Source organism: Dasypus novemcinctus, chromosome 3, assembly GCF_030445035.2.
Source record: "Dasypus novemcinctus isolate mDasNov1 chromosome 3, mDasNov1.1.hap2, whole genome shotgun sequence".
Taxonomy (NCBI): Eukaryota; Metazoa; Chordata; class Mammalia; order Cingulata; family Dasypodidae; genus Dasypus; species Dasypus novemcinctus.
The window spans coordinates 3,422,890-3,441,178 of NC_080675.1; the positions used below are offsets into that span (position 1 = coordinate 3,422,890).

Sequence of the window (18,289 nt, forward strand, 5' to 3'; positions counted from 1 at the left end):
CCTTCAGTTACCTGTCTGCAGGTACAGGTCTCCATTTGTCCTGATGATCCAGGCAGTGTCATCACTCAATGCCACAAACACTGTCTGGGGCAGCGCTTCATACCAGTGACGCTTCCCCCTGATGGTTACTTTCCCACAAGCAAAAGCCCTGTTAGACTTTTGTTCAATCTTCCAGAGAAGGGCTCCTGTAAAAAACAACAGTTCTGTTCATTATACAACAAAGATGGAGAGGAGAGTTAGCTATATGCAAAACTTTATTCTATAAAGAAAAATAAGCTGTACCCAAAGCTGGCAGGGGGACAGAAATAATAAAGATTAGAGCAGAGGTAAATGAAAATAGGGAACTGAAAAAAGAGAAAATCAATGAAAGTGAATGCTGGTTCTTTGAAAAGATCAACAAAATCAACACATCTTTAGATAGACCAGGGGTTCTTTACCTTTTTTGTTCCATGGACCCCTTTGCCAGTCAGGTGAAAACCAGAGACCCCTTACTAAGTCCTCATGATACTATGTATTATTAAATAAATATATCACACCTGCTCCAACATGTCCCCATAAAAATAATGGTTTTTTTATTTCAATTCAAGCTCATGGACCCCTGGCTAAGAACCCCTGAGCTAGAATGATTAAGAGAAAAAAGGGGAAAAAAAAGAAGAATAAAGGAGTAGGTGTAGCTCAGTGGTTGTACACTGGATTTACATGTATGAGGTCCCAAGTTCAATGCCCGGTACCTCTTAAAAAAAAAGGTGTGGAGGGGGTGGGCATTACTATTGACTTTACAGAAATAAAAAGAAAAGAATTATGAAAGGACACTATGGACAACTGCCTGCCAATTAATTAGACAACCCAGGTGAAATGGACAGATTCATAAACACACAAACCACCTCCACTGCTCAAGAATGAAGAGACAACCTGAGTAGACCTATTGCAAGTAAGGAGACGGACTCAGAGTCCAAGCCTCCCAACAGAGAGAGGGCCAGGAGCAGGGAGGTGGCTTCACTGGCAAGTCGGCCAGCCAGGAGAAGACGGTTCTGTTTCTATACTTCACTAAATCCTGCTCAAACTCTCCCAAAGAGCTAAAGAGGAAGGAACTCTCCCTAATTCATTCTACGAGGCCAGCATTTCCCTGATGCCAAAGATAGACAGATATTATAAGGAAACTACAGATTAAATTCCTTATAAATACAGACATAAAATTCCTCAGCAATATATTAGCAAACTGAATTCAGTATTATAAAAGGATTACACATCATGACCAAGTGGCTCAATATACGAAAACTAACGACAGCAACAGTTTACATTAATAGAATGAAAAACACACACGTATCTATCTCAAATGATACAGAAAAAGCATTTGACAAATCTAATACCCTTTCATGATTAAAACATTCCATACATTAGGAATAGAAGGGAATTTCCTCAACATGGTAAAGGGCACATATGAAAAATCCACAGCTAACGTCATACTTAGTGGTGAAAGATGAAAGTTCCTCCCCTAAAATCAGGAACAAGACAAGTATGTCTGCTTTCACTACGGTTATTCAACATTATACTAAAAGTTATAGCCAGAGTAACTAGGCAAGAAAAAGAAATAAAAGGAATCCAAATTAGAAAGGAAGAAATAAAACTATCTCTGTTCACAAAAGGCATGATTTGATATGTAAAAAACTCAAAGAGAGATAGGAACACTTATTCACTGTTGGTGGGAATGCAGAATGGTACAGCCACTGTGGAGGACTGTTTGGCAGTTCCTAAAGAAGCTGAATATAGACTTGCCATGTGACCCTGCGGTACCACTACTGGCGTATGCCCAGAAGAACTGAGAGCAGGGACACGAATAGACATGTGCACACTGATGTTCATAACAGCATTATTCGTTACTGCCAAAAGCTGGAAAACAACCCAGATGTCCAACAACCAATGAATGGATAAACAAACTGGTGTATTCACACAATGGAATATTATGCAGCTGTAAGAAGAAATGAACATAAAGCACATGACAACATGGATGGACCTGCAGTACATTATGTTGAGCGAAGCAAGACAGATACAAAAGAACAAATACTGTATGACTGCATTACTATGAACCAAATGCATTGTATAACATAGTGGGGTGATTAAAAAAAAATTATCAGTACATTTAATTGAGAAATGTATGTTTTTATTCAACTGTGTTTTCTTTTCATTTTAAAATTATTGTTTATATTTTCAATAATTAAATGTACAAAATAAAGTAAAAAAAAAAACTCAAAGAATACACATACACACACACACAAAAAACCCTGTTAGAACGAATAAACAAATTTGGTAAAGTTGCAAGATACAAAGCACACAAAAATCAGATACATGTCCACATACTAGCAATGAATAATCTAAAAAGAAAATTAAGAAATCAATTCCATTTACAATAGCATCGAAAAGATAAAAGTCCTTAGGAATAAATTTAACCCAGAAAGCACAAGACTTGTACACTGCAAATTATAAAACATTGCTGAAAGAAATTAAAGAAGACCTAAATAAATGGAAAGATACCTCATGTTCATGGTTTGGAAGACTTAATAGAGTTACATCAGGGCAATACTTATCAAAAAAACCCAATAGTGTCTTTTGCAGAAATTGAAAAACCCATCCTAGAAATCATGCAGAATTTAAAACAACCAAAACAATCTTGAAAAAGAAGAACAAAGTTGGAACCCAAACCTCCCTATTCAAAACTTACTAGGGGAGCAGATGTGGCTCAAGTGGTTAAGTGCCTGCTTCCCACATGAGAGGTTCCAGGTTTGGTTCCCAGTGCCTCTAAAACACAAACAAACAACAAGCAAAACAAATGGAAAAAACACCAACTCAGGGGAGCCGATGTGGCATTGGCTTCCCATTTATGAAGTCTCGGGTTCAATTCCCAGGCCTGGTACCACAAAACAAAACAAAACAAGACAAAACTTACTAGGCATCAAAACTGTGTAGCACTGGCAAAAGGATAGACATATAGACCAATGGAATAGAGTTAAGAGTCCAGAAATGAGCCCTCACATCTATGGTGAATTGATTTTTTTACAATGGTACCAAAACCATTTCATGGGAAAAGAACAGTCTCAAACAAATGGTTCTGAGAAAACTGGAAGTCCATATGCAAAAGAATGAAGATGGACCCTTACCCTATAGACAAAATGATCAAAGACCTAAAGAACTAAAACTACAAAACCCTTCATGATCTTGGATTTGGGAATGCTTTCTTAAACAGGACATCAAAAGCACAGGCAACAGGGAAGTGGACGTGGTTCAAGAGATGGGGCTCCCACCTACCACATGGGAGGTCCCAGATTCGGTTCCCAGTGCCTCCTAGAGAAGACGAGGAAGACAGCAAGCTGGCGCTACAGGAAGGTGTGGTAAGGTAATGCAACAAGATGAGTCAACAAAGGAGACACCAAGAGGAAAAACAATGAGAGACACAACAAAACCAGGGAGCTGAGGTGGCTCAAGCTCAATGATTGAGCACCTCTCTCCCACATGGGAGGTTCCAGGTTTGGTTTCCGGTGCCTCCTAAAGAGAACATGAGCAGACAGAAAGCACACAGCAAATGGACAAGAGCAGACAGCAAGTGCAAACATGACGGGAGGGGGGAGAGTAAATAAATAAAACAGTTTTGTTTTTGTTTTTGTTTTTTTAAAAAAGGCATAGGCAACAAAAGAAAAAATAGAAAAACTGCACTTCATTAAAAACTTTTGTGCCACAAAGGACACTATCGAGAGAGTGAAGAGATAACCCACAGAATGACAGAAACAATTTTCAACCACATATCTATGGGAGTTAAATTCCAGAATATATAAAGAACTCCTACAACTCAACAATAAAAACTTAAAAATGAGCAAAGGACTTGAATAGACATTTCTCCAGAGAAAATATACAAATGGCAAATAAGTATATGAAAAGATGCTTGTGGCAATTTGATATTATTTATGAACTCCAAAATGAGATACAGATTATGTTTGTAAACTGGTCTGTTCCTCTGGGCATGATACTCTTTGACTGTATTAAATTCAGAGGTTTTATTTTTACTTTATTAAATCAAGATTAGAGTTTTGATTCAACCACAGTCATCGGGGCGTGCAGCATTGAGTCCCTGTCCCCCGTGGTGGGCTATATAAACGGATGCTCAATCAAGAACGAGATAGATAGATACACAGAGAAAAACACCGAAGAAGAGAGACACCTCCACGGACATGGCAGAGGCCCTGAGAAGAGAGAGAAGCTGAACAGTTTGCAGCTGAGAAGCCCTGAGAGACGAGCCTTATGCCAGCCTACAGCTGAGATTGGAAGAAGCTGGGACCACGGAGCCTTAAGAGGAAGAGGGAGGCTGAACCCTTACAGACATCACCCGCCACCTTGCTTCAACATGGGGCAAGTGACTGAGTGAGAAAGTACCTCTTATAGTATCCTGAGTTGGGCTCTTTCAGGCCTTTTGACTGTAAGCTTCTACCCCAAATAAATACCCTTTATAAAAGCCAACAGATTTCTAGTACTTTGCATCAGCACCCCTTTTGCAGACTAATACAATGCTAAACATCATTAGCTATTAGAGAAATACAAATCAAATGCACAGTGAGATGGCTGTAATTTAAAATATGGACAGTAACAAGTATTGGTGAGGATATGGAGAAAATAGTGGGAATGTAAAATGGTGTAGCCACTGTGGAAAACAGTTTGGTGGTGCCTTAAAAGTTAAACATAAAATTAGCACCTGGCAATTCCAAGCCTAGGTATATACCCAAGAGAATTTGTGTAAATCAAGGTTTACATACTTGTTCAGACAAGGGACTAAATGGTTTGGAAACACGAAGTAATTAACATAATCAGGAAAGAGCCAAAGTTTGTAAGTGGCTGGGGAGCTGAACCTAAGGGTATGTGACAGAAAGAGAAAAAAATTAAACACATAATGGTATGATGCCAGTTAATGGTCCTGGGCTATTAACTCAGCTAGTCTTTAATGAGAACTATTTCTCTAACAAGCACCAAGAGAGAGAAAGCAAAGCAACTGTGAACAAATAATATTTTAAATAATCACAAAGGCCAAGAAGAGTTTAAGGAAATTCATGCTGAAGCACAATAAAGTTATACAAGACTGGTCAAAAGACACAGGCTCAGGGAAATGCTAAGAAACTTTTGCCTGATGTCTGTTCCAATGTCCTACACAAACCAGGTTATTTTAAGGTGAAAAACACATAAATACTTCTATTCTACTTTCCTCCCCTGTGTACCACACCCATGTACGCCCTGGAACTGGTAAAGAAGTGGCTAACATTAAAAATAAATATGGGAAATGGCTGTGGTTCAACTGATAAGAGCATCCGCCTACCATATGGAAGGTCCAGCGTTCCATACTCAGGACCTCCTGACCCATGTGGTGAGCTGGCCCAGGCATAGTGCTGCCACGTGCAAGGAGTGCCGTGCCACACAGGGGTGCCCCCCATGTAGGGGAGCCCCATGAGCAAGGAGTACACCCTGCAAGGAGAGCCACCCCGTGCAAATAAAGCACAGCCTGCCCAGGAGTGGCGCCACACACAGGGAGAGCTGATACAGCAAGATGACACAACAAAAAAGCAACACAGTTTCCTGGTCCCGCATGACAAGAATAAAAGCAGACACAGAAGAACACACAGCAAATGGACAGAAAAGAGCAGACAACAGGAGGAAGGGGAGAGAATTAAATAAATCTTTTTAAAAAAGAAGACGAAATAGAGGTGCATGCAAACGATTTCCTGCACAGAAAGGAGGTATTTCAATGTAGCAGGGTACCGTTCAGCAAACGTCTGTTAAAATTCACTAAACGTGGCCTGAAAATGGCAGGAAAAGAACACATGGTTTCCTTCTATAGTCAGGGAGTAGCTCTTTCAGCCAAAGCACATAACTCATTAAAAAATAATTTCTAAGTTACCACATTTAAAAATTTAAGAAAAACAACAAAAGTCATACAGCTGTACAACAAAAAGAATGAGCCCTTGGGAAACGGACTTTGGCCCAGTGGTTAGGGCGTCCGTCTACCATATGGGAGGTCCGCGGTTCAAACCCCGGGCCTCCTTGACCCGTGTGGAGCTGGCCCATGCGCAATGCTGATGCGCGCAAGGAGAGCCGTGCCACGCAAGGGTGTCCCCCGCGTGGGGGAGCCCCACGCGCAAGGAGTGCGCCCCGTAAGGAGAGCCGCCCAGCGTGAAGGGAAAGTGCAGCCTGCCCAGGAATGGCGCCACCCACACTTCCCATGCCGCTGACAACAACAGAAGCGGACAAAGAAACAAGACGCAACAAATAGACACCAAGAACAGACAACCAGGGGAGGGGGGGAAATTAAATAAACAAATAAATCTTTAAAAAAAAAAAAAAAAGAATGAGCCCTAATATAAACTATATACTTCAATTAGTAACATCAATATAATAATTTCAGTTCAAAATAATATTTTCTAATAAGGAAACCGAATAATCTGAGCATACCCAACATGCCCACAGGCCAGTCTTCATTGGTTCAGTTGCTTTAAAGCAACACTGAGAAATAGAACCACATTTTATTTTTATAAGTAGTATATTATCCCTCAAAAAAAACCTGTCAAGGGAAACGGACTTTGGCCCAGTGGTTAGGGCGTCCGTCTACCATATGGGAGGTCCGCGGTTCAAACCCCGGGCCTCCTCGACCCGTGTGGAGCTGGCCATGCGCAGCGCTGATGCGCGCAAGGAGTGCCGTGCCACGCAAGGGTGTCCCCCGCGTGGGGGAGCCCCCACGCGCAAGGAGTGCGCCCGTGAGGAAAGCCGCCCAGCGTGAAAAGAAAGAGCAGCCTGCCCAGGAATGGCGCCGCCCACACTTCCCGTGCCGCTGACGACAACAGAAGCGGACAAAGAAACAAAAGCAGACAAAGAAACAAGACGCAGCAAATAGACACCAAGAACAGACAACCAGGGGAGGGGGGGAAATTAAATAAATAAATAAATCTTTAAAAAAAAAAAAAAAAAACAACTTTAAAAAAAAAAAAACCTGTCAAGATTCAAACTACTTGTGTAGTTTACAAACATATATATATATATATTCATGTGTTACCATTGCAACTAATAAAGACAAAACACATTTTCAAATTGAACACCCATTTACATTACTACTTGATGCCAAGTGAAACAATCCACGTTTTGCAGAGAAACCCCCTCCACCCCTGGGGAAGAGGTGAGGGTGTGGAAGGAGCTGCGCAGGGACGGCTGTGGGAACCCCTGGCCCGCAGCGCTGGGGCCCGGGGGCCGCTCTGGAGTGGGGCTGGGGAGGCGAACCTGAGGGGGACACCGCCACCTGCTGGACAGCATCTTCGAACTTCTGCCATCGCAGGCCGGCGCCGGGCAACGCGCTGCAGAACAGGCCGCCTTTGTAGTCCAGGCACCAGATGTACTTCTCGGAGACTGCCAAGCTGAGGATGCCGCAGCCGGGGCCGGAGTAGCCCATCCAGCTTTCTGCAAACTGGTAAGGACAGAGCCAGGTGAGTTCTGTGGCAGCGGGAGGAGCTGCATTTGTCGGACTATTCTCAACAACAACAAAAACGTGCAGAGTATCGTTGCTATCAAGGAGCTGAAAGGACCTCTGAGAAGCCATGGAGACTTGCTCCATTAGAAGCACTCTGAAAGGGGGGCTGCCGTTCACCTCATAAAGCCCCCAGCCCCTCTCTAACAGTGTGTCATGGTGTAACCAGCATCCTAGAGGAATATGGTACATGAAAAAGGCTCTGGCTTTATTCTACAGCAGGTAAACCTCCCTTTCCACAAAGAGATGTGTTCTCAAACATTTGCCTGCAGAGCCTTTTTTTTTTTTTTTGAGGTACCAGGGATTGAAATCGGGACCTCATCCCTCATGTGTGGAAAGGTGGCGCTCAACCACTAAGCCACACCGGCTCCCCTGAGTTGGTCTTCTCTTTTGTTTGTTTCTTATTTTTAGGAACCGAACCTGGGACCTCCCCTGTGGGAAAGCAGGCGCTCAACCGCTTGAGCTGCATCTGCTCCCCTATCGCCATCTTCTGGATGTTTAATCGTAGTTCCATTGGGGGAGCAGCCTACCGCTGTTTTTCCGTGTTTTGTTTTACCCTATTTGTTCAGGCTCTGTTCCGCCCGCTGTACACACGGCACACTGGGTGGGAAGGCTGGTAGAGGTTTGGCTGGGACACTACCTGACTGAATTTTGTAGACTAAGCCTTAGCTGACGGGATTCTTTTTAAATATTGACGCTAAATAAAGTCTTCGTCCTTTAACAATTTTCTAAAACTGCAAAGGAATCAATGAATGTGTGCACATATCCACATAGGGACGTTAGCTGCTTCAGAGAGAATGGTGGCCCCTCTTCTCGAGCTGGACCTGTCACTGCTACAAGCCTTTTCTCTCCCCACCTCCAGCCCTCACCCAAAAAGACACCCCCAATCTCCAGGCTTCCCAGACATCAGGGGAGGCGAGGCTGAGGGGGCCCTTCGCAGGGTCTGGCACCGCTCGCCCGTGCCCTCCTTAGGCCCCAGGCTGGGCTCCCGGCACCCCACCTGCAGGCGCAGTCCACTGCAGGCTGGTTCTCCCAGTCCCGCCTCTGCTCGTGGCCCGAGTCCCCAGTCCCACTCCACTGCCAGGATGCAAATACATTTCTGCCCCCGAGACTCAGAATTCCATGAAGACGAGTTCCCCAGCAGGCTGTCGCTTCCACCATGGGGTCCCGGCACCCAGCAGTCCAGTGTGGACATGGCCCTAAGGACCACAGGTGTCGACGACCGAATGACAGGGCCAAGCTGTGGTTGTTCTACCTCCTCTCACCGGGGAGGTAGGTGAGCGTGGGCCCTGGGGCTGGCTCGGCCACTCTCTTGCTGCACCCAGCGCAGGCCACCTGCCTTTGCCGAGCCCCATCTGCTTCCACCCTAAGCAGCGGACAGTACGGGCACCTGCTTCATGGCCACCTGTTTTGTTTTTAGAGACGTAAATGAATTAAATTTGCCAACTGCTTCTCATGGTGCCTGGCACAAGGGGAGAGCCCCGTGCAGCCATGGTCATTACTGAGAGTGTGAGGGCACATGGGGAGAGCACCCAAGGCTCTAAACTCATTCTCAACCACAATCCAATCTGACAGCTACAGCCAAGAGGAAAAGTTTTAATACACAGGTAATTTTGAAATCAAATATGTCTAAGAACAACTACTTGCTAAGGAAACAAAGCACTTTCCCATCACTTTTTAAATATAAATACCCAAGACCGGTTACTAAAGTCTCTTAATTACAGGGACCTGCAGGAAACTGGTCATCCAAGGCTGGTCCCTACGCAGCCTGCAGGGGCGCCTTGCACTGCTGCCTGGAGGTCGGGCCCTGGCTCTGAAGAAGCTCCAGTTCCCGCGACAGCTGGGGGCAGGGAGGAGGGCCCTGCCGCTACCGGCCAGAGCTCTCGCCCTCCAGGGGTGGGCAGTCCTCCAGGACAGTCCCAGCCCAGCTCCTGCCTGCGCTGGCCCTGCCGCATCAGGGGAGCAGCAAGACACTGCATCGGCTGGAAAAGCGGGTTCCTGAGCCGGGCACAGGGGTCAGGGCGCTCAAGCCACCTGAGGAGGGTGCACTGGGGATCTGCCCCCCCAGACTTGTTTTGGGCCAAGAATATAATTTCTTTCAACAAGGAAAATAATCAGTCTCGCAAAAGGTTTCCCTTAAGAGAGAAGCCTACGTATGTTTCCCCCACCGAGCACATACCTGATCCGACCTCATGAGCCCCGGTTCACCTGCGACCGGTCGGCTCTGGGCCTGGAGGGAGCGCCCCGCTCCGAGCTCTGTCATACTCGTCTCTGAGGATGAAGAAGGGAGCCCGTGGGCATAGATGTCCTCCTCGTCGCTGGACGTTAGCGCCTGATCCCGTGACGGCTGCGCAGGCAGCGGCTCCCGGGTGTCAGCCGCCGGAGGATTCCACGTTCTCCCCGCCAGCCCTAAGGCACGGTCAGGAACAGCCACTTCTTCCCGGCTTGCGTGCTTTTCGCTGGCCTCAGGCCAGGGCTGGGGCCCCAGGCCGGTCAGGAAGCCTTGCTCTTCCCTGGGCTCCTGCACACTGCCTTCGTCAGCCGGGGGCCCAGGCCAGGCCTGCTCGGGCCCCCAGGCCATGCTGAGGCTGGAAGGCCCGGTGAGCAAGTCCAGAAGGGGGACTGCAGAGAAAGTGCTTTGGGGGACCTCAAGCTGCACATCCTGGGCCTCCTGTGACCCGGGGGCGCCATCCTGCTCTTGGGAAGGTAACTGTTGGCTTGTGGGCCCGGCAGCTGCGGGAGCGGGCACCTCGCCAAGTTCTGAGACTCCGCCTCCATCTCCGTGTTCCCTCGGGAGCCAGGGTGAGTTAAGTCCTCCATCGTGCACGCCCACGTCCCTTGCCTGGTCACACTGTGGCATGGCAGTTCTATTGTCCTTGTCGGCATCCAGAAAGCCCGCAGTGGGTCCAGGGGCCTCCAGGACACTGAATGCTTCTGAGTCGTTTCCCTGCGAGGTGCCGTTCAGTTCACTGCTGAGGTTGCTCTCGCGGTCGGGGGAGCCTGAGCTCAGCTGATCCGCGTGACTGCTGGGCAGGCTGGAGGCCAGGGACAGCACGTCTGTGCTCCAGGATGGGGGGCGACCCCCAGGAAGCTCCCAGCAGGGAGTGGATTCCAGGGAGCTGGGGCAGGCCTTCTCACTTCCACTGTCTAAAACAAGAACACTTAAAATAAGGTACGACTCCACATAAATACTAAGAGACCAATTAAAAAGAAATTTGGGCTCAAGAAAAAAGACATTTTAAATGAAGGGTTTTTAGTTGGTGAAGAATAAATTTCTTAAGTACAAGTTACCCTAAGGCAGGAAAGTTCTATATGTGCACAAATCTCATCACCAGTAGGCTCTGGGCCTCACTCAAGGGCTATTGCTAAGGAAAACAAAGGAACAAAGCAAGATGGTCAACTGGATTGTAGACTAATTGATTTCTTTTTAGGAGGTACCAGGGATCGAACTCAGAACCCTGTACATGGGAAGCAGGTGCTCAAGCACTGAGCTACATCTGCTCCCTGCTTTTTAGTCAATACTGCACTGATTTTTAGCTGGAGACATTTGAGAGGCACCAAGGAATGGAAAGTTACAGAACATTGAATGCTAGACCCCATATGTGGTAACCCACCCAAGGATAAAAGGAAAATGCTCTATCCTAGATGCCCATGTACATTTTCTTCATATAGCATGACTTCTCATCCACATCCATAATTCGTAGTCTAATAAATGGTATACATGGATAAGCCAAAAATTTTATGTATGCATTGAAAAGTATAAGACCCAGACCACTTCAGCAGGATGGCGTTACGCTATTATTTAAACCTCACATGAACACCTTACGTAGGTGTGTCTTAGTTGTTTTTTTTAGGCAGTACCAGAGACTGAACCTGGAACCTCATGCATGTGAAGCAGGTGCACAACCTCTGAGCCACATCTGCTCCCTGTATTTTTTTAACGTGTGAAGTATTTCGTGGTAAAACTCCTTTGAGGAGGAATATATTTGTTTTCTGAAGACCCTCACTGCTTTTCAACAGGTGGGCAAGTGTTCCGTGGGCTTCCGGAAGCCGACTACAGGGGTCGGCGAGACGCACCACTCCAGTCCGGGCAGGCGGGCAGCACTGCCAGCGGGGCGGGAAGCTGCCTGCAGGTGCTGGTTTAACCCATCTGCCCCCAGAGGGAGAGGAACCTTTGCTACTGACGTACCTGGCTTCTTTCTTCTCTTCTTCTTCTTCACTCTGACAGGGTTTACAACGAGCTCTTGGTCAAAGTCCTCGGAGCTGATTAGGCTGAATCTCTGCATGGAGGGCTGGCCGCCCTTCCTGAGCTCAGGGGCGGCTTGGAGCGCGGGCGGCAGGAGCCCCGAGCCGCTGTCGCTGGAGTTGAGCGAGCTGCTCCTGCTCCTTGGCTCGCTGGCCACCGAAGAGCCTCTGAGCCTTGTCTCTGAAATGGTGGCCCCCAGTGGCTTCTCCCCATGCTGCCCATGGACTCGCTCGGCGCATCCTGACATCTCCACACTGGCTCTCACTGAGAAAGAAGAGTTTGGTTTTACTACTGCTTACCTGAGGACGTCGATGAGCTCTTGTTCATGTTTGTCGGCCCCAAATACCAGCTGTCACAGAGGGAACAGCGCTCCAGCCGATGAAAGAGCTGAGCAATTCTAAGTTCACAGTAACTAGCAAAACTGGAGTCATAAAAGCTATAGTGACAATAACTGCACATAAAATTCCAAGAAACGGTCCTGGCTCTCCAGGAAGCTTGGTATCAGAACCAGATCTGGGTTGCCACAGCAGCACCACTATCTACAGAGTGGTTCCCACTTTAATTAAGAGATCATTTATAAAGGGAGATGCTGTGGAGGAAAAGGGGCTCAGGGAGCCATCACTCAAACCCTGTGTATTAATATCCTTTAATGTTACTCAAGGGGCATTTGAAAAATGTATGTGTACTTCAACTAAGGTCTTGAAATTCAGGCAGGGAAAAAAGGTAACCTCCCTCTAGAACAAACGTAGGACTCGGGCACCTGAGAATCAAGTCAGCGCAGGGTCGAGTACGCACAGCATGAGGGGGCCACAGGAGCCGAGTCCTGGTGCCCTGAGCTGCTGCACCTCTACCACGGCGGTCCTCCTAACTCGACGCCAGAAGGTGTCCAGGGCCAGGCCTTCAAGACAGGCTGTGGGCCACAAGGATACCTCAGCCTCCATTCATTATGGAGTGTGCTCTGCGTGCTAGGCACTGCTCTAGAACCTGGGAGGGGCAGCCGTGGACAAGACAGCCAGGAGCTCCTGCCCCTCTCCCAGGAGCTGGGAAAGGAAGGTGGAGGCCACAGAGCGCTGCAGGCCACAGGGAGCCCTGCCAGGCTGAGCGAGGCCTGGGTGATGCAAGTTAGCAGTACATCTCGGAAGAGAACTGAGCTGCTCAATATTAAAATTCAAATTAGTTAACCCGACACATTCGGGAAGATGTCCGACTAGAAAGACACAGCACACTCTTTTCTCCCAGAAAAATGGCTATAGGACAGGTCAGTAAAGTCCTGAAAAAAATATTCTAGGGTTTAGGACCCCAGGAGAAGGCAGGACACCGCCCAGAAGAGAGGGGGCAAAGGAAAAGAAACACAAGTAAAAAGCCGCAGCTGCCGGCACCCTCCTCTACTCCACAGACACTTTTTTTTTTTTTTAAAGATTTATTTATTTATTTAATCTCCCCCCCTCCCCTGGTTGTCTGTTCTTGGTATCTATTTGCTACGTCTTGTTTCTTTGTCCGCTTCTGTTGTCGTCAGCGGCACGGGAAGTGTGGGCGGCGCCATTCCTGGGCAGGCTGCACTTTCTTTTCACGCTGGGCGGCTTTCCTCACGGGCGCACTCCTTGCGCGTGGGGCTCCCCCACGCGGGGGACACCCTTGCGTGGCACGGCACTCCTTGCGCGCATCAGCACTGCGCATGGCCAGCTCCACACGGGTCAAGGAGGCCCGGGGTTTGAACCGCGGACCTCCCATATGGTAGACGGACGCCCTAACCACTGGGCCAAAGTCTGTTTCCCTCCACAGACACTTTTGAAATCTCAGGCCTTGGGGCCAGGGGCTAGGAAAAGGGGGTCCCAGACGCCCACCTCCCCAGGAAAGGGGAGAACGAGGAGCATGGCCTAAGGCTGACTCAGCTTTTGACCCACAAATTTGGTCTGCTGTGTCCCAGGAGCCCTTCCAGGCCGGGTGGGGCTGGGCCGCAGTTTGCCTTAGGAGGCAGCAAGGGGCTAAAGAGATACGACCCTCCCAGTCTCCCTTTCCACTGACCAGGACTGGCTGTAAGAGGAATTATTTCCAACCTGGGAAAAGATTGGAAAACTGCCTCTAAGAAAGGATGATCTGTGAGGCCCCTGACCAGCTCCAAGGAAGGATCCCCTATCACGCTGGTCTGGTTGGTGATAGGTACACACACTCCAACCAGGCACTGAACTGAGAGGACTGACAAAGAACACCATCTGCTGGCAGACCAAGGAAGTGCACATGAGGAAATGAGAGGCTTTTTCTGGCCTTTACAGCCTCCCTCCCCAAGGCCCTAGGAAGCAAGTCTACAAGCCATTACTGAGTCCAGGGCCCAGACATGCACAACTAAGAGGAACAGTCCTAAAACCTGGAACAGGTTGAAACAAGAATCAAAAAGCATCAGTTAACACACAGCCTCCTGCCACTAAATTCCCACAAGATTGGAACTGAACATCTGAATAAACTTTCCTGCCTAACCAGAAACCTAGATATCAGAAAAAATTATGAGTCATATTAAGAAAATGGAAGAAATGGCCCAAGTAAAGGACTATATCATAACCCCAGAAGAGACACAGGATTTCAGACAATCAACAAGATGCACTGAAATTTCCAAAATCAAATTAATGAGTTGAAAGACAATATGGCTAAAAAGATAAAGGACATCAAGAAGACACTGAGGGGTGGCAGACTAAGCCCAGTGGTAAGGGCATCCATCTACCACACGGGAGGTCTGAGGTTCAAACCCCGGGCCTCCTTGACCCATGTGCAGCTGGCCCATGCACAGTGCTGAAGCGTGCAAGGAGTGCCCCCCGCATTGGGGAGCCCCATGCGCAAGGAGTGCACCCCGTAAGGAGAGCTGCCCAGTGCAAAAGAAAGTGCAACCTGCCCAGGAATGGTGCTGCACACACTGAAAGCTGACGCAACAAGATGACGCAACAAAAAAAAGAAACACAGATTCCCATGCCACTGATGACAAGAGAAGCAGACGAAGAAGACGCAGCAAACAGACACAGAGAACAGACAACCGGGGTGGGGGGGAAGGGGAGAGAAATAAATAAATAAATCTTTAAAAAAAAAAAAAAAAAGACACTGAGGGAACAGTCTTGGCCCAATGGATAGGGCATCCACCTACCATATGGGAGGTCTGCGGTTCAAACCCCAGGCCTTCTTGACCCGTGTGGAGCTGGCTGTGCTGATGCGCACAAGGAGTGCCATGCCACGCAGGGGCGTCCCCGCGTAGGGGAGCCCCATGCACAAGGAGTGTGCCCCGTAAGGAGAACTGCCCAGCATGCAAGAAAGTGTAGCCTGCCCAAGAATGGCGCCGCATACACGGAGAGCTGACACAACAAGATGAAGCAACAAAAAGAAACACAGGTTCCCGGTGCTGCTGCTAAGGATAGAAGTGGTCATAGAAGAACACACAGCAAATGGACACAAAGAGCAGACAACTGGGGGGGAGAGGAGGGGTGAGAAAAAAAAAATCAAAAGGAAAAAAAAAAAGAAGACACTGAGTGAACATAAAGAAGAATATGAAAACCTGAAGAGAAAAGTAACAGAGCTCTTGGGAAAGAAACACAATAGGTGAGATGAAAAACACATTACAGGCATACAACAGCAGACTTGAAATGATAGAAGAAAGAATAAGTGATACTGAAGACAAAACAGCTGAAGTTGAAGTCAGAAAAGAGGAGAGGAAAAACAAACTGAGCAAGTGCTCAGGAAGTTGAATAACACGAAATGCAGCAACATACACGTCATGGGAGTTCCAGAAGGAGAAGAGAAGGGAAAGGGGCAGAAAAAGTATTTGAAGAAATAATAACTGAAAATTGCCCAACTCTCATAAAATAAATGAACTTACACGTCCAAGAAACGCAGCATACCCCAATCAGAATAAATCTAAATTGACCTACTCCAAGACACATACAAATCAGAATATCAAACATCAAAGATAAAGGGAAAATTCTGAAGCAGCAAAGGAGAATCAAACTATCACATACAAGGGTTGCCCAATAAGACTTAATGCAGATTTCTTATCAGAAACCATGAAGGCAAGAAGACAGTTGTATGATACAATTAGAATACTGAAAGAGATAAACTGTCAGCCAAGATTTCTTTATTTGGCAAAACAGTCCTTCAGATATGAAGGTGAGTTTAAAATATTCACAAACAGAGACTAAGAATTCGTAAAAAAGAATCCACCTTTGCAGGAAATATTAATGGAAGCATTAGCACCTGAAGGGAAAAGATAGGAGAGACAGGCTTGGAGGAGAGTATAAAAGAAGAATGGCAGAAAGGATAACCAAAAGAGTAAAAAGACAGACAAAAATAAGATATGACACATGAAAACCAAAAAATAACATGGTAGAAGTAAATGATGCATTTACAGTAATATCACATAATATGAATGGATTAAACTGCCCAATCAAAAGGTATAGGCTAACAGAATGGATTAAAAAACATGAGACATCCATAAGCTGCCTACAAGAGACTCTCCTTATATCCAGGGATACAAATTGGCTGAAACTGAAATGCTGGAAAAAGATATTCCACCCAAAAGTAACCAAAAAAGAGCAGGGGTAAGTATAATAATATCAGACAAAATAGACTTTAAATTTTAAAAAGTTTTAATAGTTGCAGAAGGCAATTACATATTAATAAAAGGGACAATCCACTAGAAAGAAATAACAGCCATAAATATCTATGCACTTACCCAGGGCACCCCAAAATACATGAGGCAAACTCTGGCAAAACTGAAGGGAGAAATAGACATCTCTACAATAATCACTGGAGACTTCAATACCCCACTCACATCATTAGACAGAGCAACCAGACAGAAGATCAATAAGGAAACGGAGCTTGAACAATATGATAACAATTCAGATCTAACAGACATATATAAAATGTTGCACCCAAACTCAGTGGGTTATACATTCTTCTCAAGTGCTCATGGATCTTTCTCCAGGACAGACTACGTTAGGTCACAATGCAGCTGTCAAAAAATAGAAGAAGACTGAAATTATACAAAGTACCTTCTCAGATCTTATTTGAATGAAAATAGAAATCAATAACAGATGGAAAAAAGGTAAATTCGCAGATGTATGGAGGCTGAAAAACACACTCTTAACTAACCAGTGGGTTAAAGAAGAAATTGTAAGTGAGATTAGAAAATATATGGGAAAGAATGAAAATTAGAACACAAGTTATCAAACCATACGGGATACAGCAAAGGCACTGCTGAGAGGGAAATTAATAGTCCCAAATGTCTGTTAAAAAAGAAGAAAAAGCTAAAATCAAAGACCTAAATAAAATGAAGAAACTAGAAAAACAGCAAACCATTCCCAAAGCAAGCAGAAGGAAAGAAATAATAAATGTTAGAGCAAAAATAAATGAAATTGAGAACAAAAAACCATAGAGAAAATCAACAAAACTAAAAGCTAGTTCTTTGAGAAGATCAATAAAATGGACAAACCCCTAGATAGATTAACAAAAGAAAAAGAGAGAAGATGCAAATAAATACAATCAGAAATAAAAGGGGTGGTTATGACTGAGCCCACAGAAATAAAAAGGATCATAAGAGGATACTATGAGAAACTATATGCCAACAAACTAGGTAACCTACACGGAATGGACAAATTCCTAAAAGTGCACAAATGACCTACACTGACGCTACAATACAAAAACATAACAAACCACTCACGTTTAAAGAGATTGAATCAGTCATCAAAAATCTCCCAACAAAGAAAAAGCCCAGGACCAGATGGCTTCCCAGGTGAATTCTACCAAGCATTTTGAGAAGAATTAGCACCAATTCTGTTTAAACTCTTTCAAAACATTGAAAAGGAGGGAAAATTGCCTAACACATTTTATGAAGCCAACATCACTCTAATACCAAAGCCAGATAAAGACACCACAAGTAAAGAAAATTGCAGACCAATCTCTCTAATGAACACAGATGCAAAAATTCTCAACAAAATACGTGCAAATTGAATCCAACAGGATATCAAAAGATTTATACATCACAACCAAGTGGATTTATTCCTGGTATGCAAGACTGGTTCAACATAAGAAAATCAATCAATGTTACACACCACATTAACAAATAAAAGGAAAAAACACACATGATCACCTCAATCAACAAAGAAAAGGCATTCAACAAAATCCAGCATCCTTTCTTAACAAAACACTTTGAAAGATAGGAATAGAAGAAAAATTCTTCAATACGATAAAAGGCATATATGAAAAACCCACAGTCAACACCATGCTCAACAGGGAAGCTGCAAGCTCTCCCTCTAAGAGTGGGGACAAGACACGGATGCCCACTGCTACCACTGCTATTCAACATTGTGCTAGAAGTTCTAGCTACAACAATTAGACAAGAGAAAAGTAAGTAAAGGCATCCAAACAGGAAGAGAGGAAATAAAACTCTATTTGCAGATGACATGATCTTATATTTAGAAAACTCTGAAATGTCTGCAAGAAAGTTACTTGAGCTAATAAAT

The 18,289-nt window shown here is 45.6% G+C and overlaps 1 protein-coding gene across 2 annotated transcripts in view; it reads right to left on the reverse strand.

Annotated features, from left to right (window-relative positions):
• The window catches only part of TECPR2 (tectonin beta-propeller repeat containing 2), a 136,847-nt gene that overhangs the window by 46,121 nt on the left and 72,437 nt on the right, over positions 1–18,289 (reverse strand). For both annotated transcript variants that reach the window (XM_004483537.3, XM_004483536.4), the window contains exons 8-11: positions 11,736–12,056; positions 9,726–10,693; positions 7,303–7,486; positions 12–185 (exon numbers count right to left, since the gene is read on the reverse strand). In XM_004483537.3, coding sequence (XP_004483594.2) covers positions 12–185; positions 7,303–7,486; positions 9,726–10,693; positions 11,736–12,056 — 1,647 coding nt within the window. The remainder of the gene's footprint in view (positions 1–11; positions 186–7,302; positions 7,487–9,725; positions 10,694–11,735; positions 12,057–18,289) is intronic.